The sequence below is a fragment of the Dasypus novemcinctus genome, chromosome 23 (assembly GCF_030445035.2).
Source record: "Dasypus novemcinctus isolate mDasNov1 chromosome 23, mDasNov1.1.hap2, whole genome shotgun sequence".
Lineage (NCBI taxonomy): Eukaryota > Metazoa > Chordata > Mammalia > Cingulata > Dasypodidae > Dasypus > Dasypus novemcinctus.
Window position 1 is genome coordinate 40880885 of NC_080695.1, and position 23873 is coordinate 40904757.

A 23873-nucleotide genomic window follows, 5' to 3' on the forward strand; every position below is an offset into this window, starting at 1 on the left:
CAAGGTAGGGAAATGAGAGTTGGTGGGAGGGGAATGAGGGTTCAAGGGAGGTGCAGGGGCCAATAGGAAGCCCTAGAGGTGAAAATTTTCTCTTGTATGGCTTGAGGGGTAGTGGGTTAGGGAGTTAGGTTTTTGAATGCTGGAGGAGCAGGTGTTTCTTTGATCTATAGGGTATAAAGTTTTGTTTGTTTTTTTTTAAAATCTCCCTTTGACATGCAGGTAATGATGGTTTCCATCTCCTTTTGATATGCAGGTGGTGAAAGTCTCCATCTCACTTTAGTCTCTGTGGTTTCTTTGTTCAACTTTGGGGAAGTGCCCTGCCGTTAGACACGTAGGCTTATTGGGGAGGGGGTTTGCCTTTTCCCAAAGCATGTCAGGTGGAACTGAGCTACAGCTTGTTAATTACTGTAAGCCTCTAACACTTCCTAAAGGCTTTTTCCCCCTGGGGGTGCCCTACCCTATGCTAGGCTTAAACTGCATTATCCATATGACTACTACTTGCTTCACACGATAGCTCTAAACCTCTTCAGGTAGCTAATACGGAAACTTGTGTCTCTAAAAGTTTGGATCTAGCATTTTTGCTGGAAAAGTATGGTGCTTTTTAAGTCTATACTTGGGGGTTAGAGGGAGTAAAATAGTCTTTAGTACTTTCAGCCTCTTCTCAACCCCCAGCTAAGTAGCCATACTCTTGGACTATCCTGAGGTTGAGGAAAGAATATCATTAGAATACCACCTTGTGCCACTGTAGGTGTTTAAGTTTGTATGGGATTCTTTAGCCCTTGGTTACCAATACATCCTTTCTAAAATCTTTTGTCAAACTAGGTGACCAGTCTATTAACTAGATGGGAAAGCTTGTCCCTGGTGTAGGGAAAGAAACCATGCACTCAATTGCATTTTGTGGAAGGTCTGATCATTCCAGAGTAGCAAAGACCAAAAGCTCAAGCCATCCCATCAGGACCATTCTCTGACATTGCTTTTTAAATGAATAGGGTATTCTTACAATGCAAGAGGTGATCCTTGATTCAAACTCTTATGACTAAGGAGTACTTTATATCATGTTATACTTCTGCATATTAGAACCAAAAACAATACTTTGTACTTTGATGTTTAATGGCTTTTAAAAGTTGGTAACATAAATGATTTCCTGACCCTTTGTGGCAGGCTGAGCAAAGGCCACCAAAGAGGTCCGTCCTAATCTGTGAATGTTAACTTCCACAGTAAAAGGGGCTCTGCAGAAGTGACTAAGGATCTTGAGACTAGGATGTTATCCTGGGTCACCTGGGTGGGGGGGGAGTGGGGGGGCAGTCTAATCACTCCCTATAAGTGGGAGACAGGACAGGTGATAATACAAGCAGGAATGATACAGGGCCGTGAGCCAAAGAATGCAGGTTCTAGAAAGGGCATGGGTAACAGATTCTCCCCTAGAACCTGCAGAAAGAATGCAGCCCTGCTGGCCCAGTTGGGACTTTTGACCCTCAGAATTGTGAGACCTGTTTTAAGCTACTCGATTTGTACTAATTTGGTACAGCAGCCATAGGAAGCCGACACATCACTCTACTAGAAGTGATCATTTCACAGATGAGCAACTCAAACCTTAGAGTAACTTAACCAAGATTTCATGAACTGGAACCTCTTGTCCTCGAGTTGGTCTGTGTGGGTGGTCACGAGGAATAAGGCGAGCCAGGCTTCAAGGCTGAACCGTGATGAACCACAGCAGAACTTGGCTCTGAGGTGTTTGCTGCAAATGCTGAGGGGGAACTTTGAGGGAGGAAATCCAAGTTGGCTGTGGAACAGCAGCTGGGATGAACACTTGTTGCCATGGTAGCCTGGAAGGAGAATAACGGGAGTTGATTAAAGTGTTATGTGCCCTATTGTATATGGGGGAGGCAGTCTAAATAGCAGAGGAGCTGTGTGGGAAGACAGTTCAGATTCTAAGAGGTGGCTCCTATCCAAACTAGCATTTGCAATCTATCTCGACGAGATAGGCTGTCATTGCAAGGCAGGGGTCAGGAGACAGAGGGCTTTGGGATACTAACACTCCATTGGGTGGTTCTGGTGATGGAGGTTGGAGGGACTAGGAAGCCCCCTCTAAATTTGTTCTTGTCTTTCCTGCCACATTCTGCTGCTTTGGGCAGATTTTGGAATGCTTAGGGCTCTGACACCAGAGCCAAGTTTGGGTTCTGGATCTACTTCTTACTAGCTGTGTGACCTTGGGCAGATGGAATAATCTCTGAGCCTGTTTCCACATCTTTAAAATGGGAATAAAACCTACTTTGGAAGTATGTGAGGGCTTAATGAGATAATCGATGTGTTGATGTATATGTTGCCCAATCAATACTGGAGCTCTCAAACACTGATCTAAGCACTGTTCTAAAACATCAGCAATAACGTAAACAATAACTAGAGGTTGGATAAAGCTATGTGCTAGGCCAGAGCTCTAAATTGGGCACCTATTTTGTATACTATACATTCCCTGACCCCACCTCCTAAACTGAAGTCTTTAAGGAGAGGAGTCTAGGCATGTTCAAATTTCTCAGATGATTCTAACATCCCCTGGCTAAGAATCATTGTGCTAGACAAAGGCTGGCAAACCTCATCACAAACAATGTTGAGCAATAAACATTGTTGCTGGCACAAGATGAATGCACGGGAGCAACGTGTACTTCCAGACACTTGGTAGCACCACCAACTTTCATTTCCAAATTACTGGTATATCCTGGATGAACAGAAGATGGGAAACTGCCAAGTATACAAACCCCATCCTTAGGGAGTTAAAGTTGTATCCCATGATACAACCTGATGTGAATTACCTCCCGTGGTGCCACTACTCTGCCAATAAAGTGGAAAAATCCATCGACCTACATTGTTCTCTTGAAGACAGTGGGACATGGAGGGGGACACTGCCACACTATGGACAGAACAGGGGTGGGGGAAAGTGCTCTGCTCAGTCAACCTTATCCTATCCATGGTCTTGGTTATAGCGGGTATCTCCCAATGAGCTGGTGGACTCTAGTGCTCACCGGCTGGGCTATTAGGCAGCGTGGGAAAATGTTTCACTTAGGGGTAGAGTCCCCTGCCTGGGGCTCTAGATCTGGCTAAATCCTCCTTGGCCTGGACCTTTGATCTCAGCACCTGAAGATTCTTAATCTGTGAATTAACACAACTAAAGCCCTCATGACTGTGCTGGGACTTTATAGAGACTGCTCAATCAAAAGCGTTCTTCTTCCCCCTTCTTTTCCCTTCTCTCCCAGCCCCTTCTTCCATGTTAGGAGAACGCTGACTTCCTTCAGGTTTGGCACAGCACTGAGTGCTCAGGAACTGCACATACCCCAAGGGGATGCTTCCCGATTGGTCTAAGACAATCAAGCTAAGACCCCATTCTGCTTGGCAGAGATTTGTTTAGCCAGTCCTGTGATATGGTTCCGTTCAATGAGATTTAAGGGAAAATTGGGAAGAAAGGGGCTTCTATCTTCTTCATTCCTGTTTCAAGAAAAAGTTTATAAGGTTAAGGCACTTTTCCATCTGCCTTTGGATGTGGTCATATGACATTGTGACTCCTTGAGCTATGGCAGCCCTTTTGTGACTATGAAGAAGCAAACCTAAGGATGCCCTGAAAATGGTGGTACACAACAGAGAGAGCCTAAATCTTTAATCATTGTGTTCCCTGAGTTAACTGTGGAGCCACTTGCCTCTTGTGGGAGTGGATGTGGGAGTGAGTGGGAGGGAAGGAGGTAGGAAGAAGGAGAAGAAGGACAAAAATAAGAGAACAGTAGCAAACAGACTATCTAGGCAAGCAGGCTGTGGCCACTCTAACTTCTGTAGCATTTTTATAATCTAAAGATCACTTGCCTCCCTTAATCTCCCAATAACTCAGGGATGGGTAGTCCTTCTTTTCTTTTCTTGTTAGGGTGGTCCTTATTCAAGGGTACTCATTCTGTAAAAACATCCAAACTGATTGTCTTTTTTTTTTTTTTTCAGGAGATCTAAAGGTTTTATTTTTACAAATCCCAGCTGATGAACCCCAAAACTTTCACCTGTATAGCCCACAGTCCAATTGTGGCCAGGGCAGGCCCACCTTGCAGAGGAAAGCTGCGCCCAGGAAATGGGCACACAGAGGCTGGCGTCTGTGAAGTCGAGTCTGGGCCTCAGCCAGAGCAGCCCCTGCAGCCACAGTGTGTGCATTAGATGATCCAGCCCACTTCCAGCTTGCTTTCAGGAACCTGGCAGAGGCAGTTCCAAAGTTGGTGTCCCGAGTCTGGATGCAGTGCAGGCAGCACAAGTTCTCCTAGCCCTGCTTCTTCCATTTTGTAATCAGGTTTTTATCTGCATAGCCTTCTCTAGTGTAGAGCTCTCTGCTTTCAGCTTGTAGAACAGGCCAAAGATGTAGTGCATCTTCTGGTGGTGGATCCTGAATAAGGGCCACAGGGGCTCCACTTTCCTCTTCCCTTCATAAAGTTCTGTCTCAGCTTCTCACATCTTTTGATCTAATTCATCCAGAGTTGGCTCAGTTAACTCCCAGCCATCTGCAGGAGGCTTCCGGCTTCTTTTGACTTTAGGCATTTTCTTTCACAAGATTAACTGGCAGAGATCAGAACATCTGTCTCCTACTCTGATTCAGTCTTAAAGAAACTTGAGTTTTTAGGAGAAAGCCTATGACTATAATTTGCATCCATAAGAACATTTTCTCTGGATTAACAGCCAAATTTGTATAAGCCAAGAATGAGAATAACTTTTGTTAACAAATGTATTTTCCTTTGTTTCCCTCAAGGCCTGAGAGGACCAGAGTCCAGTTCTGTTCATCTTTGATTTCCCATTGGTACTTCTGATAGGGGAGTGATTGGTGAAAAATTATATACCAAGCAGCTAGAGTTAAAGCCAACTGGAAATCCTCTTGCTTCTCATCACTCACATGTAGGGATCCTCCTCCTTCAATTCTGTCCAGGGTCAGAGGGGTAGGAACGATGTCTTGAAGCAAACACTGGATGTAGAAGACACAAGTTCTGGTCCTGGCACTGAGGACTTACTGTGCAGCCTTGGGTAAGCAGTTTTCCCTCTCTGGGCTTGGGTTTGCCATCTATAGAAGGAGAGGATTGGAGAGAACATCTATTACCTTGCTTTACCAGGTGTGATGGTAGCTCATTAGTACTGAAGAAACTTACATTCCACCCCAGACCTCCTGACTCAAAATCTGCCTTTTAACGGGACCCCTACCCTTAGGTGATTTGTATGCGCATTAAAGTTTGAGGAGCCCTGGTCTAATATTCCTTCCCCACTCCCAGTGCTATGCTCAACCTAGCTGGATCACATCACCTGGGTGTGAGCGCCCTCTACTGGCTCAGATGGTAAACACTTTCTTTAGGGAACGCTTCCTGCTCCATTTCCCTCTACCCCTGCTCGTTTATTAAGGTTTTGAGGTACGACTTGAAAATTCTGGCACATAAGGAGGGGCTCAGGGACAACCAGGGCATGTGTATGGGGGCTTGAGCCCTCTCATCCTGGGGGGTTTTCTGACTCCCAATTGCCATGGTGTGCAGTGGTTCACCTTCCTAACCATCTCATCCTTGTTTCTGTTATAACAAAAAAGTCAGCTGGAAATCGGTATGGTGCCTGAGCCGGGAGGCAGGTAGCCGGGGTTTTGGTGGCCTGGTCACTAGCTCTGGGACCTAAAGCAATAATTCACCCTCTTAACCCAGTTCCTCTTTAACAAGTTACGAGTACGGGATCGGTGAGGACAGCCTCTGTCAGGATTGTGGGGAAAGGTCAAAGAGGGCACTGCAGTGAAAGCTCTTTGAAAACCTGGAATCTTTCACAACTGTGAACGTGCATCCCAGGTGCCATGAAGGAAGTGGCTGTTCTGGGGTCTCCCTGGCCCCAGATTAGCTCTGCTGTTCTCGGCCTAATGCTCTTGGCTCTTGTTATTTGTCTAGGCCAGGGTTTCTCAGCAGTGTCACTGCTGGCATTTTGGACCTGCTAACTCTTTGCTCTGGGGGGCTGTCCTGTGCATCGTAGGATGCTTAGCGGCATCCCTGGGGCCTACACCCACTAGATGCCAGTAGCATCCACCGGGACACCCAGCAAGTTGTGACAGCCAGGAATGTCTCCAGACACTGTCAAACTGCCCCCAGGTGAGAACCACTAGTCTAGATTCAGTCTTCTCAGTCTTTCCAGTCAATGGAAAATATTATCCAGGAGCTTCTGTCTATAAGGTCCAGTGCCACCTGAGGTGAAAGATACATTGTCTCCTCTCCCCAGAGCATCGGTGACGGAGTCGGGGCAGGGAGGATAAGCCTAAGAGAACTGCCCCAAATAAGAGACAATATAGGCAAGCAAAGTGTGGGTGTTCCGATGTTTCGTAGCATTTTTAAGATGTAGAGTTCACCTGCCTCACATACTTGCCCAATAACTCAGGGGTGGCTGTATTCTCACATACAAATTGAGGAAATCAAAACACAGAGAAGTTGTTACTTGGTGCCACCCTTGCCACCCTTGGTCTAGGAGGGCACTACCTGCAGGGACCAGTACATAAGAAGGAGACACGACTTCACGAGGGAGAAAGCCTTGGGCCGGCTCTTGGACAGTGGGGATCTCGGCAGATGGGAGGTAAGGGAGAGGGACGTTTCCAGCCCCTTTGATTTTCAACTTTTCCACCACACACACGGTGGAAAATATTCACAATAATGAAACATCAAAAGGCATACCAGATTATTAATGTAATCCCCACCTGTTTTTTGCCCCCAGGAAGGTAAAGCCCTTCAACGATTTAGAATTGCCACAAATTTACCAGTCCTTCAAAGTGTGTGTGTATGTGTGTACATGCCCATGCAGGTTTAATCATTCATGTGTGTGTGTATATGTGTGTACATGCCCATGCAGGTTTAATCATTCACATGTGTGTATATGTGTGTATCTGCTCATGCAGGTTTAATCACTCATGTGTGTATGTGTGTGTATATTTGCTTATTTTGGAGGGGAAAGTGCTGTGGCACAGGCAAGAGAATGCTGGTTATTCCCAAATCCCACCTCCGCTCTCTAGCTCCACCTTTTCTCATCTACTCAAGGAAACCCATCAGAATGTAAATTGAAGTCCTTTTAGTCATACTCAAGCTTCTTGTGACAACTCAGGTATCATGACGTCAAGTCTGGTTTCCACTGTTCTAGGCGGAGCAGACAGTAGAAGCCACACAGGATTCATGCTTGAGACAAGGACTACTGCAGGGCTGGGGGGTGGGGGGGATGTCCTGTGCTGCACAACCCGAGGGGGAGCCAACCATTCATTTTATTCCATGAAAACTGTGGTGCCTGGAGTTGACACAGCAGCCAAGGTCATGGGGTACTCTCACAATGTCTAGTAGGGGATGGGGCCAAATCCTGGAAGACATTACCATCAGGCAGAAAAGATAACATTTAATAGCACACTGGCTACTAGGGTGGGTTTTGCAGTCAGAGCTTCTATTTCCATGTGCTACACCAGCAGATAACATACACTTGTAAAGTGGCTCCTGTGAGCAGACCACATCATGCACTTGCAAGAAGGAAAGAAACATTCAATGAACAGCCATTAATATGAACACCCTACTGCATTGTCACAGGAATATGCACATTTTTTTCCCTTATTTCTCCCCTCGCCCCTTCCCCCCTCTGTTGTCTGCTCTCTGTGTCCATTCGCTGTGTGTTCTTCTGTGTCTGCTTGTATTCTCATTAGGCGGCTCCAGGAACCCATCCTGGGACCTTCCGGAGTAAGAGGCGATCATTCTCTTGCTCCACCTCAGCTCCCTCGTTTGTTGCATCTCAATAATATTGTCTCTTCTTTGTTGTGTCATCTTGTTGTGTCAGCTCTCAGTATGGGCGGCTCCACTGCTGGGAGGTCTGCCTTCCTGTGTGGAGCTGCACTCTTTGTGCAGGGACCACTCCTTGCATGAGGCGCACCCCTGTGCAGGGCGACACTCCTTGCACATGGCAGCACTCCACATGGGCCAGCTCGCCACACGGGCCAGGAGGCCCTGGGTATGGAACCCTAATCTTCCTATATGGTAGTCAGAAGCTCTATCCGTTGAGCCACATCCACTTCCCAACACTTATTGCTTGTTAAGGGAGGTGAGGCCATCTTTAGTGTAAAATGTAGGTGGTTGCCATAGGATGCAGAAAAGTTTCAGTACCGAAATAAGGCCTTCATAAGTTCCATGACAAGTAGCAAGCATTTGTTTTGTCTGCCCAGCAACCATTTTTTTCTTTTGATATTCCTTTCAGAGCCTTCTCTTCTTTCCCTGCAGCCCATCATCCTCACTGTACTAGTCAGGGTTCTCCAGAGAAACAGAACCAACAAGATATATAATCTTATGATTTATTGTAAGGAATTGGTTCACAAGACCATAGGTGCTGGTGAGTCCAAACTCCAGAAACTCCGGTAAAGGAAAAGCTGAGGTCTTTAGTCCGAATTCCCCAGGGGAAGCTGGCTGGCTGGAAATTCTGAAAGGAGCCAATGCTGAAGTTGAGGTAGAAATTCTTCTGAACTCTGAAATCCTCAGCTATGGCTTTTAAGACCTCCAGCTGATTGGATAAGGAAACTCCCCATATTGCTGAAGGCAATTTCCTTTGTTGATCGTGGGTACAATCAACCAATTACAGATACAAATTCCATCTCAAAATACCCTCCTAGTCACCAGCAAGTCAGTGTTTCACCAAACAGACGGACACCAGAACCTAGCTGAGCTGATACATTAAATCAACCATCACACTCACCCTATGTGGAACCAGTGAGGCCAACCTGCCCTGTTCCCCTGGTTCTGAATGGATACAGGTCCCAGCCCTGGCCTATAAGCATATTCCATGCCCCTGGCCACTGTGATTGGTTCAGGATTACTCAGATGACCGAATTCTATACAATCAGAGTTAAACCCAGAATATTTGCAGGGACTATTGGGGATGAGCAGCTTTCTTAAGCAATAAGGAGTGCTAAAGGTAAGGCAGATATAAAACTAGAGCTGCTGGGACCTCCACGTGGGAAGATCCTGACTAAAAAAGCAGTTGGCAGAGAGGAAAGCAATGTTGAGAGATGAAGAGAGATCTAATGATGCTTGAGCCCTTGGACCCAGCAGTGCCTAAAGAACTACCCCTTGGTGTTTTGAGTAAAACAAACCCACCTCCCATCCCCACCCACCCCCACTTTTAAAAGCCACTTTGAGTTGGGCCTCATCACCAGCAAATAAAAACAAAACTGTATTACCCAGTGTGATAGTTGGAAATTATTTTTGTGAATCCCAAAAAGAGACTGTTTATAAATTAATCTATTCCTCTGGGTGATACCCTTTGATTGTACTAAATTCAGTGAGGGGCCTCTGATTTAAGTTTATTTGATAAGATCAATTTAGGGCTTCTGAATGGGATGTCATTAAGGCATAACTCAGGTTGAGTCCCTGACCCCTTCGTGGGCTGATATAAATTGACACTCATTTAAGAAGATACATGCCAGAATAGAGAGTTCTGTCATTTTTGATCCTGGAGACTGGGGAAAGATGGGTCATTTGTCTGATAGCTTATAGCTGACCTTGGAAAGAGAGCCAAGACTGATAGAGGAAGCCCCAAGACACGAAGAGGACTTGAAGCCCAGAGGGAAAGAGAGTCCAGGCAGAGATCAGCAAGCTTCTTGCTTCAACATGTGGCAACTGACTGGTGAGAAAAAAACCTTGAGTTGCACTCTTTAGGGCCATGTAACTATAAGCTTTAACCCCAAATAAATACCTTTTATAAAAGTCAACAGATTTCTGGTACTTTGTATTGGCATCCCTTTGACTGACTAATACATCCAGTATCTGCCATACAACTGACAGAGAAGGAATCAGTATAGAGAGGGGTGGGGGTAAGAGTAAAGAAAAGCCCACCTAAATAAATATTTAATTTAATAAAATGCCACCTTAAAAAATGAAGCAGAAATTCCATGGAATTTTTTATTTTTTATTTTCTATAGTCCTTTAGCTATAGAATTTTTAGGACTTTTGAAAGAAATGGCATAACAGGACAAGTTCTTTGAAACAATACAAAAGTGTATCAAGTGCAAATGTTTAAAAGATTAACAGTACTCAACAGTAACAGAGGGAACTATACCTTCAGGCTTTTTCAAAAAATGCTCTTGGCCATAAAGTTACATTTTTACCCTATTTTCCAACTTTTGTCTGAGAGGCCATTATTCCCAAATGTTGCTGTTCTCCCTGATAATAAGATAGTAAGGCAGAACAGTTTATTGCGTTTTGGATCATTTTTCCACCTCCTGTTCTCACAAAGAGGTGGGGAAATAAATGGCTTCTCTCGTTTCTTAAAAAAAAAAAAAAATTATACTGATGCCCCAATTGGGCTCTTGGACATAGGGCTTTGGGGGTCAAGTTTCAGGGCTTTAGAGGCCCAGGACCCTGCCAAGGTCAAATCTGCACACTTGGGCTGGGAGGTGGAGGAGCTCTTGAGCCATCACAGCAATTTTCTGTTGATTCTCCCAGTGAGAGTGGGTCAACTGACAGAATCCACACAAGAGCAACAAGATCCTCAAACTGGCCACTGCAGGAGTCTACAAACAAAAAAGCAACAGTACACATCTAAGGAGGGCTTGATGACTCAGCACCCTCTTCAGAGTCATAACCCAACCGCTTTCTAAAAATGCTTGTAAAGAGAAGCTCTGTTTCTATCCGGCTGGTCATTCCTGGTAGAGGCCCTCGTAGTCTGCAGTCTTCATAGCCACTTGGCAGTCACCACGAGGGTCTGATTGTGTCAGTGGTCTGTTTGGTAACAAGACAAAATGATTAGCTCTAGGACCTCTTGAAACAGCAAGGCTGAGAGAGTACAGAGTTGAATACATGACATCCTCTGCTAGCTTATTTTTAGCTGCTGCTTGCAACCACACCAGATTTGGAGCTATACCCATTTTACGACTGGGGAAACTGTGGTCTCATTGCAGGAAATTAAAATGACTGAGTTAAAGGTAAGGATAAGGACCTCTTTCCCCTGTGCTAGTTAAATTGGTCTATTGCATTTTTCCAGTTGTTGTCTTGCATCCTTAAAACAATCCAGTGTGAAAGATAAAAGCAAGGAGTAACCCTATTTTACCAATCAAGGAAAACTCAGGCCCAGAAATGTCAAGCAACTTGTTCAATATCTCACAGCTTAAAAAAACAAACAAGAAAAAAAAACCCAGCTGAGCTGGGATCCAGACCCATATTTTCTGATTCCAGTTGACTGTTTCTTGATCCCTTCATCAGAAGAGAGGCAGGGGAGAAAGGAAGAGCAAGAGATCTGTCTGTCTTAGTCTGTGTGATTGTAGATTTTAGAGGGCAGTGAGAAGGAAGATAGCATTATTATATTAACCAAATTGCATCTGTGTATTATCTTTGCATTTCAAATAGTCTTGCTACCTCAGACACCCACACCTACAGCACAGACCAAAGGTCCTGGGACCTCACTGTCTCCATGAAAAAACAGCACAGCCTTTCCTCCTCAGAGGCTACTTTACCCAGAAGGCCAGTCAATATATTTCTTCAAAAGATTGTTTAGCCAATCTCATAAGTAAGGATATCCTACAGTTTTGCTTTCTTCTTTCTTTTTTAAAAATTGCAGTGTGGTTATTGTTTATGTTTTAGGGTCAAACTCCTACTTGCATCATGGAATAAATTGGATAGTTCATTTCCTCCACCCTACCCCCCATGCTTTCAATCATTTAACAGGGTGTTACCTGCTTTTTGAGTTTTAAAGAACTCACAAGTGCAGTCATTCTCAGATGACTAATACAGCATGTTACCTGCCTTTTTCAATCTCATTCTCTCAAATGAGAACAGTGAAGTTTTTTGCAGCACTCTTGGAATGCTGCACGACTCAGGGAAACAGTATTTTCCCAATGCTAAGGCAAGAATTTACAAAACTATGCATAATAAAAGAGCAATTTAAAGTATAAGGTAGGTTTTAATATAACAGAATACAAAAATTTTACATTTCAATTAACCTTTAAGAAACTTCCACTCATCAAGGAAGAATATTCAGTCATCTGAAAAAGCTTTCCCTCCCTTTTCCAGGTATACATTTGTGAAGCTGGGTCTTACAGATACTTCAACCAAACCAACATATCACAGCAGAAGGAAAGCAGACACACAAATGAGATTCAGCTCTCTTCTCTGAAGGCAGACATTAAAGAGATTTACAAGACGTAAAACCATGCCACTCACTCCTGTCACTAGTTTTACTTTGTTTTGGAAAATACAGTTACTTTTCATGAAAATGTTATTCGTCAGCATGTAATACCGTTCTTTTTCAAAGAATAAATCAATATATTTTCAATTTTTTACATTTTCTACTGGACTAACCATTGACAGATTTAACTTGCATAAACAAAGGCTCATGGGAAGCCTCAATAATTTCAAAGTATGTAAATGGGGTCTTAAGAATGAAATTATTGAGACTCCATGCCCTGGTGAAAATAACCTATCCAAGTGTCTTGGTTGACTGAAGATAAGTTTCAGATGTCTTTTTCAATCTCTTCTTTGGGAAAAGAGGTCTATTCAGGTTTTGCTACATACTGTGGTAGAAGTTTTTAAGACCTCACCCTATCAGGTCAGAGCAGTATTCAGAGACAGGGAGGGATTTGGGCTCAGAAGCATCAGCCTTGGTAAGCCAAAGAGGCCAACCTTTCTCATTTTCTCTCTTTTCAGACTGACAGTGGTGAAAACAATTTATAAGAAGCTGACTGTAATTCCAGGGGTATCAATTAAGCAATCCTATGCAAACCACTCGAGTGATTTTTAAATTATACCCACTTCACGGTTTCTTTTTCATCAAATGAAAATAAATAATAACCTATTTGGAAACAAGTCTGAGGGCTGTTATATAGAAAAACTCCTTCAAAACTCAGGATATCCATTCTTTTAAGAGCAAGAGTTGGCAAACTATGGCTCTCAAGCTAAATTCAGCCTAGTGTCTGTTTTTGTAAACAAATTTTTATGGAACACAGCCACAAACATTCACTCACATATTGTTCACATTGCTTTCACACTACAGTGGCAGGGTGGAGTAGCTGCAACAGAGACCATATGGCCCACAACATCTAAAATACTTATTCTCTGGCCCTTTCCAGATAGAGTTGTCAACCCCTGTTTTAGAGAGGCACTTTATATCTTGCTTAAGAGCATTTTGGAGTAAACCGATCTGTATTTAAGTCCCCTCTCTGCCTCTTGCAGCATGGGACTAAAAGCTGCCTCAGAGAGGGGATAGGAGGATTACATGAGATAAGGCCTGCGGAGAGCTTAACAGAGTCCCTGGCACTGTATCAGTCACTGTATCACTGTATCAGTCAGTCACTATATCAGTCTAGCAAGAGCTTGGAGTCTAGCCCACTTGGGACTTAGCTTCTAAAACCAACACACAGGGGAAAAACAAAGCATAAACAAAATCACCCTTGAAAATCCCTTAGGAAGGTGATATGTTATGGACCAAAATACTGTATTCCAGTAATTTCCACACAGTTGGTTTCTTCTCAGGCCTCAAAGTAGCTCCCTGTCCCGTTAGTCAGGGCCCAGAATGAAGAAGCGAGATTATAGGAACAAGATCCGTATACTCAACACTAGACTCCCACTGAAGTCTGCTAAAGAACTCACACTCTGAAGAGCAGACTCTGGGAGCAGGGGATTCACAGCTCCCTTACTATTCTGGGGTACACATGTGCTGACTACAATGATGGGTCACTTTTCCCCTGTTGGCCTTCCTTTGAGAAAAACCCACCTTTGAGATTTTTTTAATTAAATGGACATCTTAGAAAAGGAGGCAATAGTAACTATCTCATAGTATTGCCATGACAATGAAATGAGTTATGTGTTTGATGCATGGAGGTCACAAGAGTTTCTGTTTGAAACTGCACTGCAAATTCCCATTGGATGTCTGATGTGTAGAGGGAACTATGAGCACCATCAGAGTCTTATAATTTTGCTTCAGGACACTGACCAGCATTAGGGTACTGTCTGTGAAAATCCCCCCAAATGGTAAAGATTATTAAGGGACCCCATTGACATGCGTTTACCTGGGAGAATACCAGTAGTTGATGAGGCTGGAGACCACCACGTAGGACACGATGAGTGCCCCCGACATGGCAAGTGATACGAAGCTCAGGCCACAGAGAACACAAAGCAAGGAGAGGCCGCCCACAGAAATGACCAGTCCTAGGAGCAGATCATGGTTAGACGTGTTCATCTAAAATAGAAAACTATGCACCTGGGGCCAGCGTGTTTAAAATAACGACAGCTAGCTCCGGTTTTTTTTTTAGCGGGAAATTTCCCATGAAAATCCAGATTTCCAGCAAGACTTAAAAAGGCAGTGATAGGACCACCGAGTGGACGGCACTGTACTGCACGGCCACACCTGGCTGGCCGTCAGCTCCCCCCAGTCCCCACCTCACAGTTGTATTGCACTTGGCCTGCTTTGCTCATTTTGGTTATTGTCTGGCCCAAAGGTATTTGCATTTGAGACCCCTCATCCTCAAGGTCAGGGGTGGGTTCCCAACCAAATCCTCCAGGAGGTGCCAGCAAGGAAAGGAATGGGGAATGTAAATTATCCCCAACTTTTCAAACTGCTTAATGAATACTGCAATTTATACTTACCTGCAGGTTATCGAGATAAACACAATCTAGGCTAAATGAAGCAACATGTAAATTACTAATTACCATTTAATACATGCAGGGAAAAGACATTTTTCATAATGTGGGATCCATGGGGGGAAAACAGGAAAAGGTACAAAGGAAAGAGCATGGACTTTCACAGTATACACACCTGAGTTTGAATCTGAATTAAATCACATATTTAACTAGGGTTTCTTGGAGCTATAGTTTAACTCATCTATAAAAACGGTACAATAGTTATTACCATGAAGTGTTAACATGACAATGAAATGAGTCACTGTGTTATGTTTGGTGGTAGTTTTTTGATTGTTTGTTTGTTTAAGAGGTACCAGGGTTTGAACCCTGGACTTCATACATGGTGTAGCAGTTTGATATTATTGATGAATTCCAAAAATAGATATTGGATTATGTTTGTAATCTGGTCTGTACCTGGGCATGATTAAGTTATGATTAGGGCTTTAATTGGGCCACGTCATTAGGGCGTTGAGTCTCCACCCCTTGGTGGGTGGGAACTCACAGATAAAAGGCATGGCAAAGAACAGAGTTGAGGGCTTTTAATGTTGGAGTTTTGATTTTGGAGTTTGATACCGAAGTCTTAAGCTGGGGCCCTGGGGACAGAGACAGAGCTGTTTGCCTGATAGTCTATAGTTGACCTTGTGGAGAGAGGCAAAGCCTAGAGAGCCTCATAGTCTACAGCTGACCTTGTGGAGAAAACAGAGGAGCTGAGCCCAGAGGAACCCAGGAAGCCTGAACCCTCGCAGCCATTGGCAGCCATCTTGCTCCAACACGTGAAAACAGACTTTGGTGAGGGAAGTAACTTATGCTTTATGGCCTGGTATCTGTAAGCTCCTACCCCAAATAAATACCCTTTATAAAAACCAATCAATTTCTGGTATTTTGTATCAGCACCCCTTTTGGCTGACTAATACACATGGGAAGCAGGCACTCAACCACTGAGCTGCATCTGCTCCCCAATGAGAGTTACTTTTCTCATTTGTTTGCTTTTGTTTTGTTTTTAAGAGGAACTGGGGATCAAGCCTGGACCTCATATATGGGAAGCAGGTGCTCAACCACTTAAGCTACATCTTCTCCCCTGGTGGTAGTTTTCGTCTTCCCAGCATGCTTTTCTTTGCCTCCCATATAACGAATGTCCTCTTTCCAATATAGAACTGATAATATGCAATTATGGTATGCAACTATCCTTCCCCTTGCTTTGGGAGTGGCCCTATAGCCCAGGCCTGGCCAATCAGTCTTCCATTCCTGCAGTACTCAGTGATGGTTTCAGGGATAGCCCCTGGAAAGGAAGGAACATGTCTGCCTTTCAATAGAAATTTCCATTTACAGAATCCTGGATCAGTGTTTCTCAAAGTGTGGCCACCAACCACTTGCATGAAAATCAGATACACCAAAAAGTTAAAAAATTCAGATTTTTGGGTCCCACTCCAGACCTACTGAATAACAATCTCTGCATGAAGACTGGAGGTCTATATTTTAAAAAACAGGTGAAGAGTTATGCACACTTAAGTTTGAGAACCACTGCTCTAAAGGCTTTGGTACATGCTGATCCCCTATCCAGGAAACCCTTCCTTGACCATCCTGAGAAAAAGTTTTTAATACCTTTAAGAGCCCCTCTTCTGTAAAGCCTTCCTGAAACCACCAAAATCTACTGGCTCCCTATTTTCTGTCTAAATTTACTTGTTATAGTACTCATTCATTTCCCACCCATTCATTCATTTACCCATCTATCCATCAATATTTACCAAACTACTTGCAGCTGCATTTGAATCCATCTGCCTACCATGTCCACCTTCTCCTTCAAGTGTTAACTGCTTTGTCCATGGTGCCTGGGCAACAACCCTGGGTGCTAAGATCTGTGAGGCCATGGAATGGACCAGCAGAGCTCACCAGACCTGTTGGCAGCCATGCCTTTGGCCAATTTCCTGTGGTTTATGATTCTATTTGAAAAGGCACTTTGAGACAACGAGATTTTCTTTCTCAGGAATTTTAACTCGGTACCACTGGGAGAAATTGTCAGTTGGCAGTAGGACTTTAGGGGGAAAGGTGGAGAAGGTGGAGACTCAGCAATTATCAAGGCATCAGGCATGCAGTAGGTATTCAACAACCAGCTGTGGCATGAATGACTGCTGTTTAACAATAGCGTCCACTGAACAGCCAGGCACAGTGTTGGGAATTTCACAGAACCATCAGCTTCAATCCGTACAATAACCCCTTGAGATAGGTTCTATAATATCCCCATTTTATATACAAGGACTTCATGGATCAGAGAGGGTTCAGAACTTGTCCAAGATCATAGTGGTAGAAGTGGAATGCTATGCCAGACGTCAGGGTCCATTTTTAACCTCCTCTGACAAGCTGCCTTGGACGATGCAATTTTGACCAGAAAGGGAGTGACAGGTGCCTAGTAAGTAATGTACTCCCAACGGAGTCACTTTTGAAGGGGGTGAATAACTGCACAGGATACCTTCCAGTAATATGACTCCCACAAAAGCAGCCAGAGAAGTAAGCAACACGAGAAGCAGGAAGGATCCAACAGGAACAGTTGACATGGCAACAAACACCAGCAAGGTGAGGGCCAGGAAAGGATGCCTGTCCAAGTACTGCCCCACTGGAGACTTCATGAAGGCAACCACCTGCAGGTAAAGGAGAAGGAGTCAGAACACCAAATGTCAGAATCTCCCTTCATCACCTTTGGGCAAACTCACTGGAGGTCCTGTATCCCAGGTTGACCCAAGTTGTGAGAAGCGCTACCGGAGATCAAGACCATAAAGTTGAAAGGCTCGGAGGTAATAAACCACAATAGGACTTCGCAAGACATGAGTCACTCCATCAACAACTCAAGGTAGCCATGGGCAGGTGGCAGGTTTGAGGGCCCCACCCAACCACAAGCCTTAGAAAGGAGAAGAGAGCCAGGCATGGCTCTACAGTCCCTCTCAGGAGACATCCTCAGCATATGTTTGCACTGATGTATTCATATACACAATTTGCAACCTACCTTACAGCTGTTTTCATAGTTGAGACCATGAGGCATAGGAGGTTAAGAATAATAAAAATCATATGCCAAAGGGGCATAGTTACAATAAGAATAATCACCACCACCATGGAATTTGTTAGCGAACAGATTACAGATGATTTGCTTGCCTTTTCCCGCCATTATTACTCTACTGAGTTCTTAATACAATTACTAAAACTTTTAAAAATGGTTCCTGTGGCAGTTTGAGGCATTTATGGACCCCAAAAATCCTATTCTTAAAGCTAATCCATTCCTGTGGGTGTACACCTATTGCAGGTGGGACCTTCCTTTTGATTAGATTACTTCAGTAGGGCAGGACCCAGACTGGATCTTAATCCTATTACTGGAGTCCTCTATAAATGGGATGAATATGGAGAGAGAGATACAGAGAAAAAGCCACAAGAGTAGAGAGAGAAAGCCATGGGAGCAAGGAGCTGAAATCCATGGAACCCGGGTTAGAGGAAGCCAGAAGCTGAAGCAATGAAACCTGGAACAGCAGGGAGACCAGCAGATGCCTCCATGTGCCAGCAGCTGGGAAGAAAAGCCATCGCCTGCTGAAGCCTTGATTTGGACATTTTCGCAGCCTCAGAATTTTAAGCTTATAAATTAATAAATCCCCATTGTAAAAGCCAACCCATTTCTGGTGTATTGCCTTGGCAACCTTTAGCAAACTCAAACGGTCCCATACCTCAGGACTATCTGAAGAACATCAGGATTTAGCCAAATGATAAGTTGTCCCCTCATTCTTGGAGTCAGTTACTTGGTAGTTATGACATCGACAAAGGAGTAAAGAAATACCAAGAAGCCAGAGTTCCAATGCCTTGACATGCTTCCCTCAGGAGGCAGATGTGAACATTAAATAAGTTAAGGCATGCCAAAAACCTAACACAATGCTTAGCATATATATTAAGTGCTCAATTGAAGTGAATTAATATAATAATAAGCATGAATATTAATTAATATCGTAAAAGCCTGAAGGCCTTTCCTACTGAGCTAACCTTTAGTTACAAGCGGCTCAATGTGCTGACTAGAAGCCTGCTTGTCCAGTTTAAAAATAGCTTGGTAAATCCATGGACGCCACTCCGGCCTGAGTCCAGAAAAGGTCTCTGCAGTGTAGTTTTAGACTGCAAAGTGGTGTCCAATGCAAAAAATAGATCACAAAACTGTTCATTTTGTTACATATACATCCGTATATTTATAGGTAGACTGCAATGAAAAAGATCAAAAGGGCATACAACAAAATGTTCATATTATTATCACCGAGAGCTGGGTTTTGTTTTTCCTCTTGACAAGCTGCTGAAAGGTGTACAGAAGAAAGCAATAAAGCTAAACATGCAAGAAAGCAGAATATACTATCTCAAGTCCCATAGCCACTGAGTGGCTGTTGAACACCTGAAAAGTGGCTAAGTTAGAATTGATATTGGCTGTAAGTATAAAACACACCTTGGATTTCACAGACTTAGTACCAAAAATAATGCAATATACCTCAATTCTTTTTATTAATAATTTTTATGATTACCTGTTTCAATGATAATATTCTGGATATACTGGGTTAAATAAAATACACTGTTAAAATTAATTTTGCCTATTTCTTTTTACTTTTTAAATGTGGCTGCTAGAAAGTTTAAAATTACTTGTGTGGCTTGTGTCATATTTCTATGGGACAGAACTATAGTGGAATGCTGGATCCAAATCTTAAAGCAGGTTTTGGCCAGTCATTTTCAGGGTAAGAGATGAACCCAAATTAACAAAAGCAACAAAACAAAAACAGAAAAAGGATGATAACTGTGAGAGAAAGTCACCTGTCTACATCCAACTAAAGGATTACATTTGCTGCTAGGTATGGCCATGTGACTAAATTTTGGCCTACAAGATATAATTGGAAGCAATGTGTGTGACTTTCAGGAAGTCTCATTAAATTGCGGGTGGATGTTCAATCTTTCTTCCCCCTCTCCTCCATTCTACTGCCTGGAACAGTGATCTGATGGCAGATGCTTTAGCAGCCATCTTGGATAATGAGGTTGAGGGTCACAGTTTAGACATGGCAGGGTGGTGAGCTAGAAAGGTTCCTGACCTACCTCTAAATTTCTTCAACTGAGAGAGTAATAACTTTCTATCTTGTTTAAGCTAGTGTTACTTTGGGATTTTCCATTACACACAGTGATTAGAAACCAACCTTTGAATGATTCTGGAAAGACTCTATCAGCAAAGACAGCTTCCTCTGCAGCTCCTGCAAGTCCTTTGAGGTACTTGAGGGTTCCTCTTTCGCCATCCTGAAACCCACTTCAGTCTCCTTGGCAAATGATTCTTTTACCAGGGGGCTCACCAATGCAGGGAGAAGTCGAATCTCTCATGTCACCCTGTCACTTGCTGTTAGTGGAAGAAACAAAAAAAGTGTCTTAAACCATTAATGGTGTCAACTGATTTTAAGAAGAGCTTCTACGGTCCTCACACACTGATGATGAGAGTAATTTGGCAATGTCTACCAAAATTTCAAATTGCACATTATTTGATCAAGCAAGTTATTTTCCAGGAAACTGAAGGAAATAATCAGACAGACTGCATATCAAATTGTACCAAGGGAAGCAGATTTGGCCCAACGGATAGGGCATCCGCCTACCACATGGGAGGTCTGTAGTTCAAACCCAGGGCCTCCTGACCGTGTGATGAGCTGGCCCACGCACAGTGCTGATGTGTGCAAGGAGTGCTGTCCCACACAGGGGTGCCCCCCACGTAGGGGAGCCCTACGAGCAAGGAGTGTGCCCCGTAAGGAGAGCCACCCAGTGTGAAAAAAGTGCAACCTGTCCACACACACACAGAGCTGATGCAGCAAGATGATGCAACAAAAAGAGATACAGATTGTGGGTGCCGCTGACAAGAATACAAGCAGACACAGAAGAACACACAGCAAATGGACACAGAGAGCAGACAACTGTGGTGGGGGGAAGGGGAGAGAAATAAATTTTAAAAAATAAATAAATCTTAAAAAAAAAAAAGTACCAAAAGGAGGGCACAGATGTGGCTCAAGCAGTTGAGTGCCCACCTCCCACAAGGGAGATCCTGGATTTGGTTCCTGGTGCCTTCTAAAGAAAATAAACAACAAGCAAAATAACAAGCAAACAGCGAGCAAACAGACAAGAAAGACAACTTGGGAGCCGATGTAGCTCAGTGGCTGAGCACTGGCCTCCTGCATTGAGGTCCTGTGTTCAATCCCCAGTCATGGCACCTCAAAAAAAAAAGTACAGTAATTAAAATGATAATGTGGCTATTTATTTATTTAGTGACGAGGGGATGTCTATAAGCCAAAAAATAGATGACCAAATAATCCATTTTGTCACTTATGCATATGTATTTTTATTGCATAGTAAAAGATGCAAAAGGTTATACACAAAATGTTGATGGTATTATCTGAGAACCGTTTGTTTTTTAGCCAACAAAATGCTATAAAACATATAAAAGAAAGCAATAAAACTGAATATGCAGAAAACAAGAAAGTTAAAGGAGACCGTCTCAAGTACCATTGCCTTTTTCTCTATAAGGTCTTTCCCAGAAAACTGAACCCTGACCAATTTCTCTCCTATGTTTACTGCCCACACTGTACAGGCTGGATCCCAGATACACTATGCCATAAACCATTACTACTTCCATCTCATAATTTTAGTATTTTAACAATAAATAATAATTTAAATATTATTCTTGTGCCTCTTTACTTTTAATAAGACAGACAGGCATATGAGGGACCGAAATCGCCACAGTTACATTCTGGGGCCAAAAAGTCGGCATTTTCCCACCTATCCTCATAGCACATAATTTATATTTCAATACAGGCAAGAAGACAAATTAGTTATCTATCTTCTTCTGACCCTTGTAGGGTTTTCAGATCAACAAATATGTTGTTCTTAATTCTTTTCTATTTCCCAGTGCTACAAGTGGAGGGCTGGACAGATAGCTTCTCCACTTCTCCATAAAACTGACCTCCTGACCTAACACCCAAATGCCTAACCGATTCTGTCCCCTCGGCCAGAATACTGAGCGACCCCCACGTCTTGTTTACCACATTGAGTATCTCACCAGCTAATTAGGTGAATTCCTGGCGTGGGAGGGGGCTTAACTACAAATGTGGACAGGAGTCCAGTATGCAAAATAGAACATTTTAATCGCTTGAGCTAGAGGGCCTCGGCGAAGACCCCTTCTGTAAAACAGGAAAGCCTTCGCCCCATACTCTGCCTTGGACGCTGCCGCCGGCACAGCTCTTGAATTTGGGGTGTTCCCGGCCCTCAGCTCCACAAATCTCACCTCAGCAACCGGCACAAACAAGCCCAATATCCTGGCAGGTCTCAGGGCCTGGAAAACCCAAGAGCGACTCCGACCAGTTTGGGGAGTGCGAGGGCGGTGAAGGTGGGCGACTGCTCGGGACCTCGGCCGCCCCCCGCCCCCCGCCCCCCCGGCAGGCGAGGCCCGACCCCGCGGCCACTCACCCCTCGGAAGGCCCTCCCAGGCCCCCAGACCGCCCGGGGGCGGAAGGAGTTAACCCCGAGTCTAGCGCGGCCCCGCCTCCTCCGCACTTCGCGAGCAGACGCCGCCGAGCGGCCCCTTCCCTTCCAAGTCCCCAGACACAGGCCCAGGCTCCCGCACCCCCGTCCCAGCCCGGCAAACGGCCACCCTCAACGTTCCGGCCGGGGGCGCGGGCGTCCTCTCCCGGGCTGGGGGAAGGGACCTGCCGCGCCCCTGGGGCCGGGCCCCCCCGCCCCCCGGGCTCTCCCCTTCCCATCTGGTTCCAGTCTTTCGGTCTTCAAAGGCGGGGTGGGGGCACCCCGTTTCTTGGGATCCAAGGGGAAGGGGATGAGGGTGCCTGGAACGGGCTCGGCGCCGGAGAGCGCAGGGAGCAAAGGGGCGTGGGGGGCGGGCTGTCAGGAAGGGGCGGGTGGGAGCGGCCGGTCTCACTAATCTGGGGAGGAGGGGAACCGCCTCGGGTGCTCCGAGCCTCACCGCTTCTCTGCAGTGCCGTTGGGGCCTTGGGAGACGAGAGGGACCCCGCAAGGGACCTGATCTGTTTAATCCTGGGGGGGTGGGGGGGGTTGGAGACGCGACGTCTTTCCGGCGGTTTCCCTAGAGAGAGCGGCGTCGCGGGATGCGGTGGGGCGGGCAATCCTGGACCCGAGCCGCGCGGCCGGAGACGGAGAGACGCCCCAGGCGCGCCCGAGGCGCTTCAGGGCCCTACGCCCGACGAGGGGCTCCGGGCGGCCGGGGCAGCCGGGACCCCGCACCCGCAAGCTTCAAGCTCTCACCTGGTCCTGGGGGTCCCGCAGTCCCCGTGGTCCCAGCCCCCGCGCACCCCCCCGCCTCTTCAGCCTCGGAGAAGGGAGGCGCGAGGAGGAGGAGGAGGGAGGGCCGCGCGCGCGGAGTGGGAGGGGGAAGCGGAGCCGCCTTCCTCCGGCTCGCGGGGCTGGGGCGCCGCCCCTCGGCGTGGCCCGGCGGCTCCGCGCTCCAGCCCGCCGGGAGGACCCAGCAGGGACTCACCGCCCAGGCGCGCCAACGCCTTGGCCGAGCTCGCCCAGTGCCACTCGGACCAGATGAGGAAACTGAGGCTCAGAGAGCTCATGACTTGCCCTGGTGAAAGGAGCGGGTTTGGGCTTGGAGTGAGAGAGCGCAGGGCCACCTCCGAAACAGTGGACTGGCGGCTGAGAATGGCTTTTCACAGGGTCTTTAGGCCTAAGAACCTAGGACCAACTCTTCCAGAGGCATCTGTGGCTCGCGGGACATATACGTGACAAGGTACAACCCTGACTTGAGGGTTTTAACATTTACCCCTCAATTGCAAATGCCATGAGCCAGTGAGCTCCTAGGAGATCAGATTGGTGTCTCCATTTTACAGATGAAGTTGAGGGTCAGAGAGACAAAGTGGCTAAACCGATATCCCTTGGTGAGTAAGAATCCACCGTAGGGCTGGAACCCGCGTCTCCTGACCCCAAAGCCAGCTGGCAGAACAAGGTTTCTCAGCAGCTGTGTTACTGGTTCTCTGGACTGGATAATTCTGCTGGGGGTTGTCGTGTGCATGGCAGGATGTTTAGCAGCATCCCTGGCCTCTTCCCACTAGCTGGTAGCAATCCTCCCACCCCCAGCGGTGACAACTAGACATTATCCCCAGACATTGCCAGATGTCCCCTGGGAGGCACATTGGCCCCTGAGAAGCACAACCCTAG

General features: G+C 45.4%; 2 protein-coding genes across 5 annotated transcripts in view; one reads left to right on the forward strand and one right to left on the reverse strand.

The window, feature by feature from the left end:
- Window positions 1-9937: 9937 nt before the first annotated feature.
- LDAF1 (lipid droplet assembly factor 1) lies at window positions 9938-23152 on the reverse strand. 4 transcript variants are annotated; one of them, XM_071211288.1, is made up of 6 exons: window positions 22959-23152; window positions 19847-20040; window positions 17122-17290; window positions 14045-14183; window positions 11198-11291; window positions 9938-10763 (listed from the first exon to the last, which is right to left on the reverse strand). In XM_071211288.1, the coding sequence occupies exons 2-5, from the start codon at window positions 19940-19942 to the stop codon at window positions 11240-11242; spliced, it is 456 nt and encodes a 151-aa protein (XP_071067389.1). In that variant the 5' UTR covers window positions 19943-20040; window positions 22959-23152; the 3' UTR covers window positions 9938-10763; window positions 11198-11239. The 4 variants fall into 4 exon arrangements, with proteins under 4 accessions (XP_071067389.1, XP_004474112.2, XP_004474116.2 ...); XM_004474055.4 differs by lacking the exon at window positions 11198-11291; XM_004474059.5 differs by lacking the exons at window positions 11198-11291; window positions 22959-23152 and adding an exon at window positions 22660-22898.
- The window catches only part of DNAH3 (dynein axonemal heavy chain 3), a 192099-nt gene continuing 191334 nt past the window's right edge, over window positions 23109-23873 (forward strand). The window contains exon 1 of the mRNA XM_058286298.2: window positions 23109-23445. The gene's annotated coding sequence lies outside the window, so the exon portion shown is untranslated. The remainder of the gene's footprint in view (window positions 23446-23873) is intronic.

Bases quoted from the DNA above. Each gene is read 5' to 3' on its own strand.
- LDAF1 (XM_004474055.4), bottom strand. From the start codon at position 19,942: ATGGCGAAAGAGGAACCCTCAAGTACCTCAAAGGACTTGCAGGAGCTG. The intron at 17,291-19,846 runs GTTGGTTTCTAA...CTTTACCTGCAG, and splicing joins CTTTCCAGAATCATTCAAAG to GTGGTTGCCTTCATGAAGTC. The intron at 14,184-17,121 runs GTATCCTGTGCA...ATCTGCTCCTAG, and splicing joins GGGAGTCATATTACTGGAAG to GACTGGTCATTTCTGTGGGC.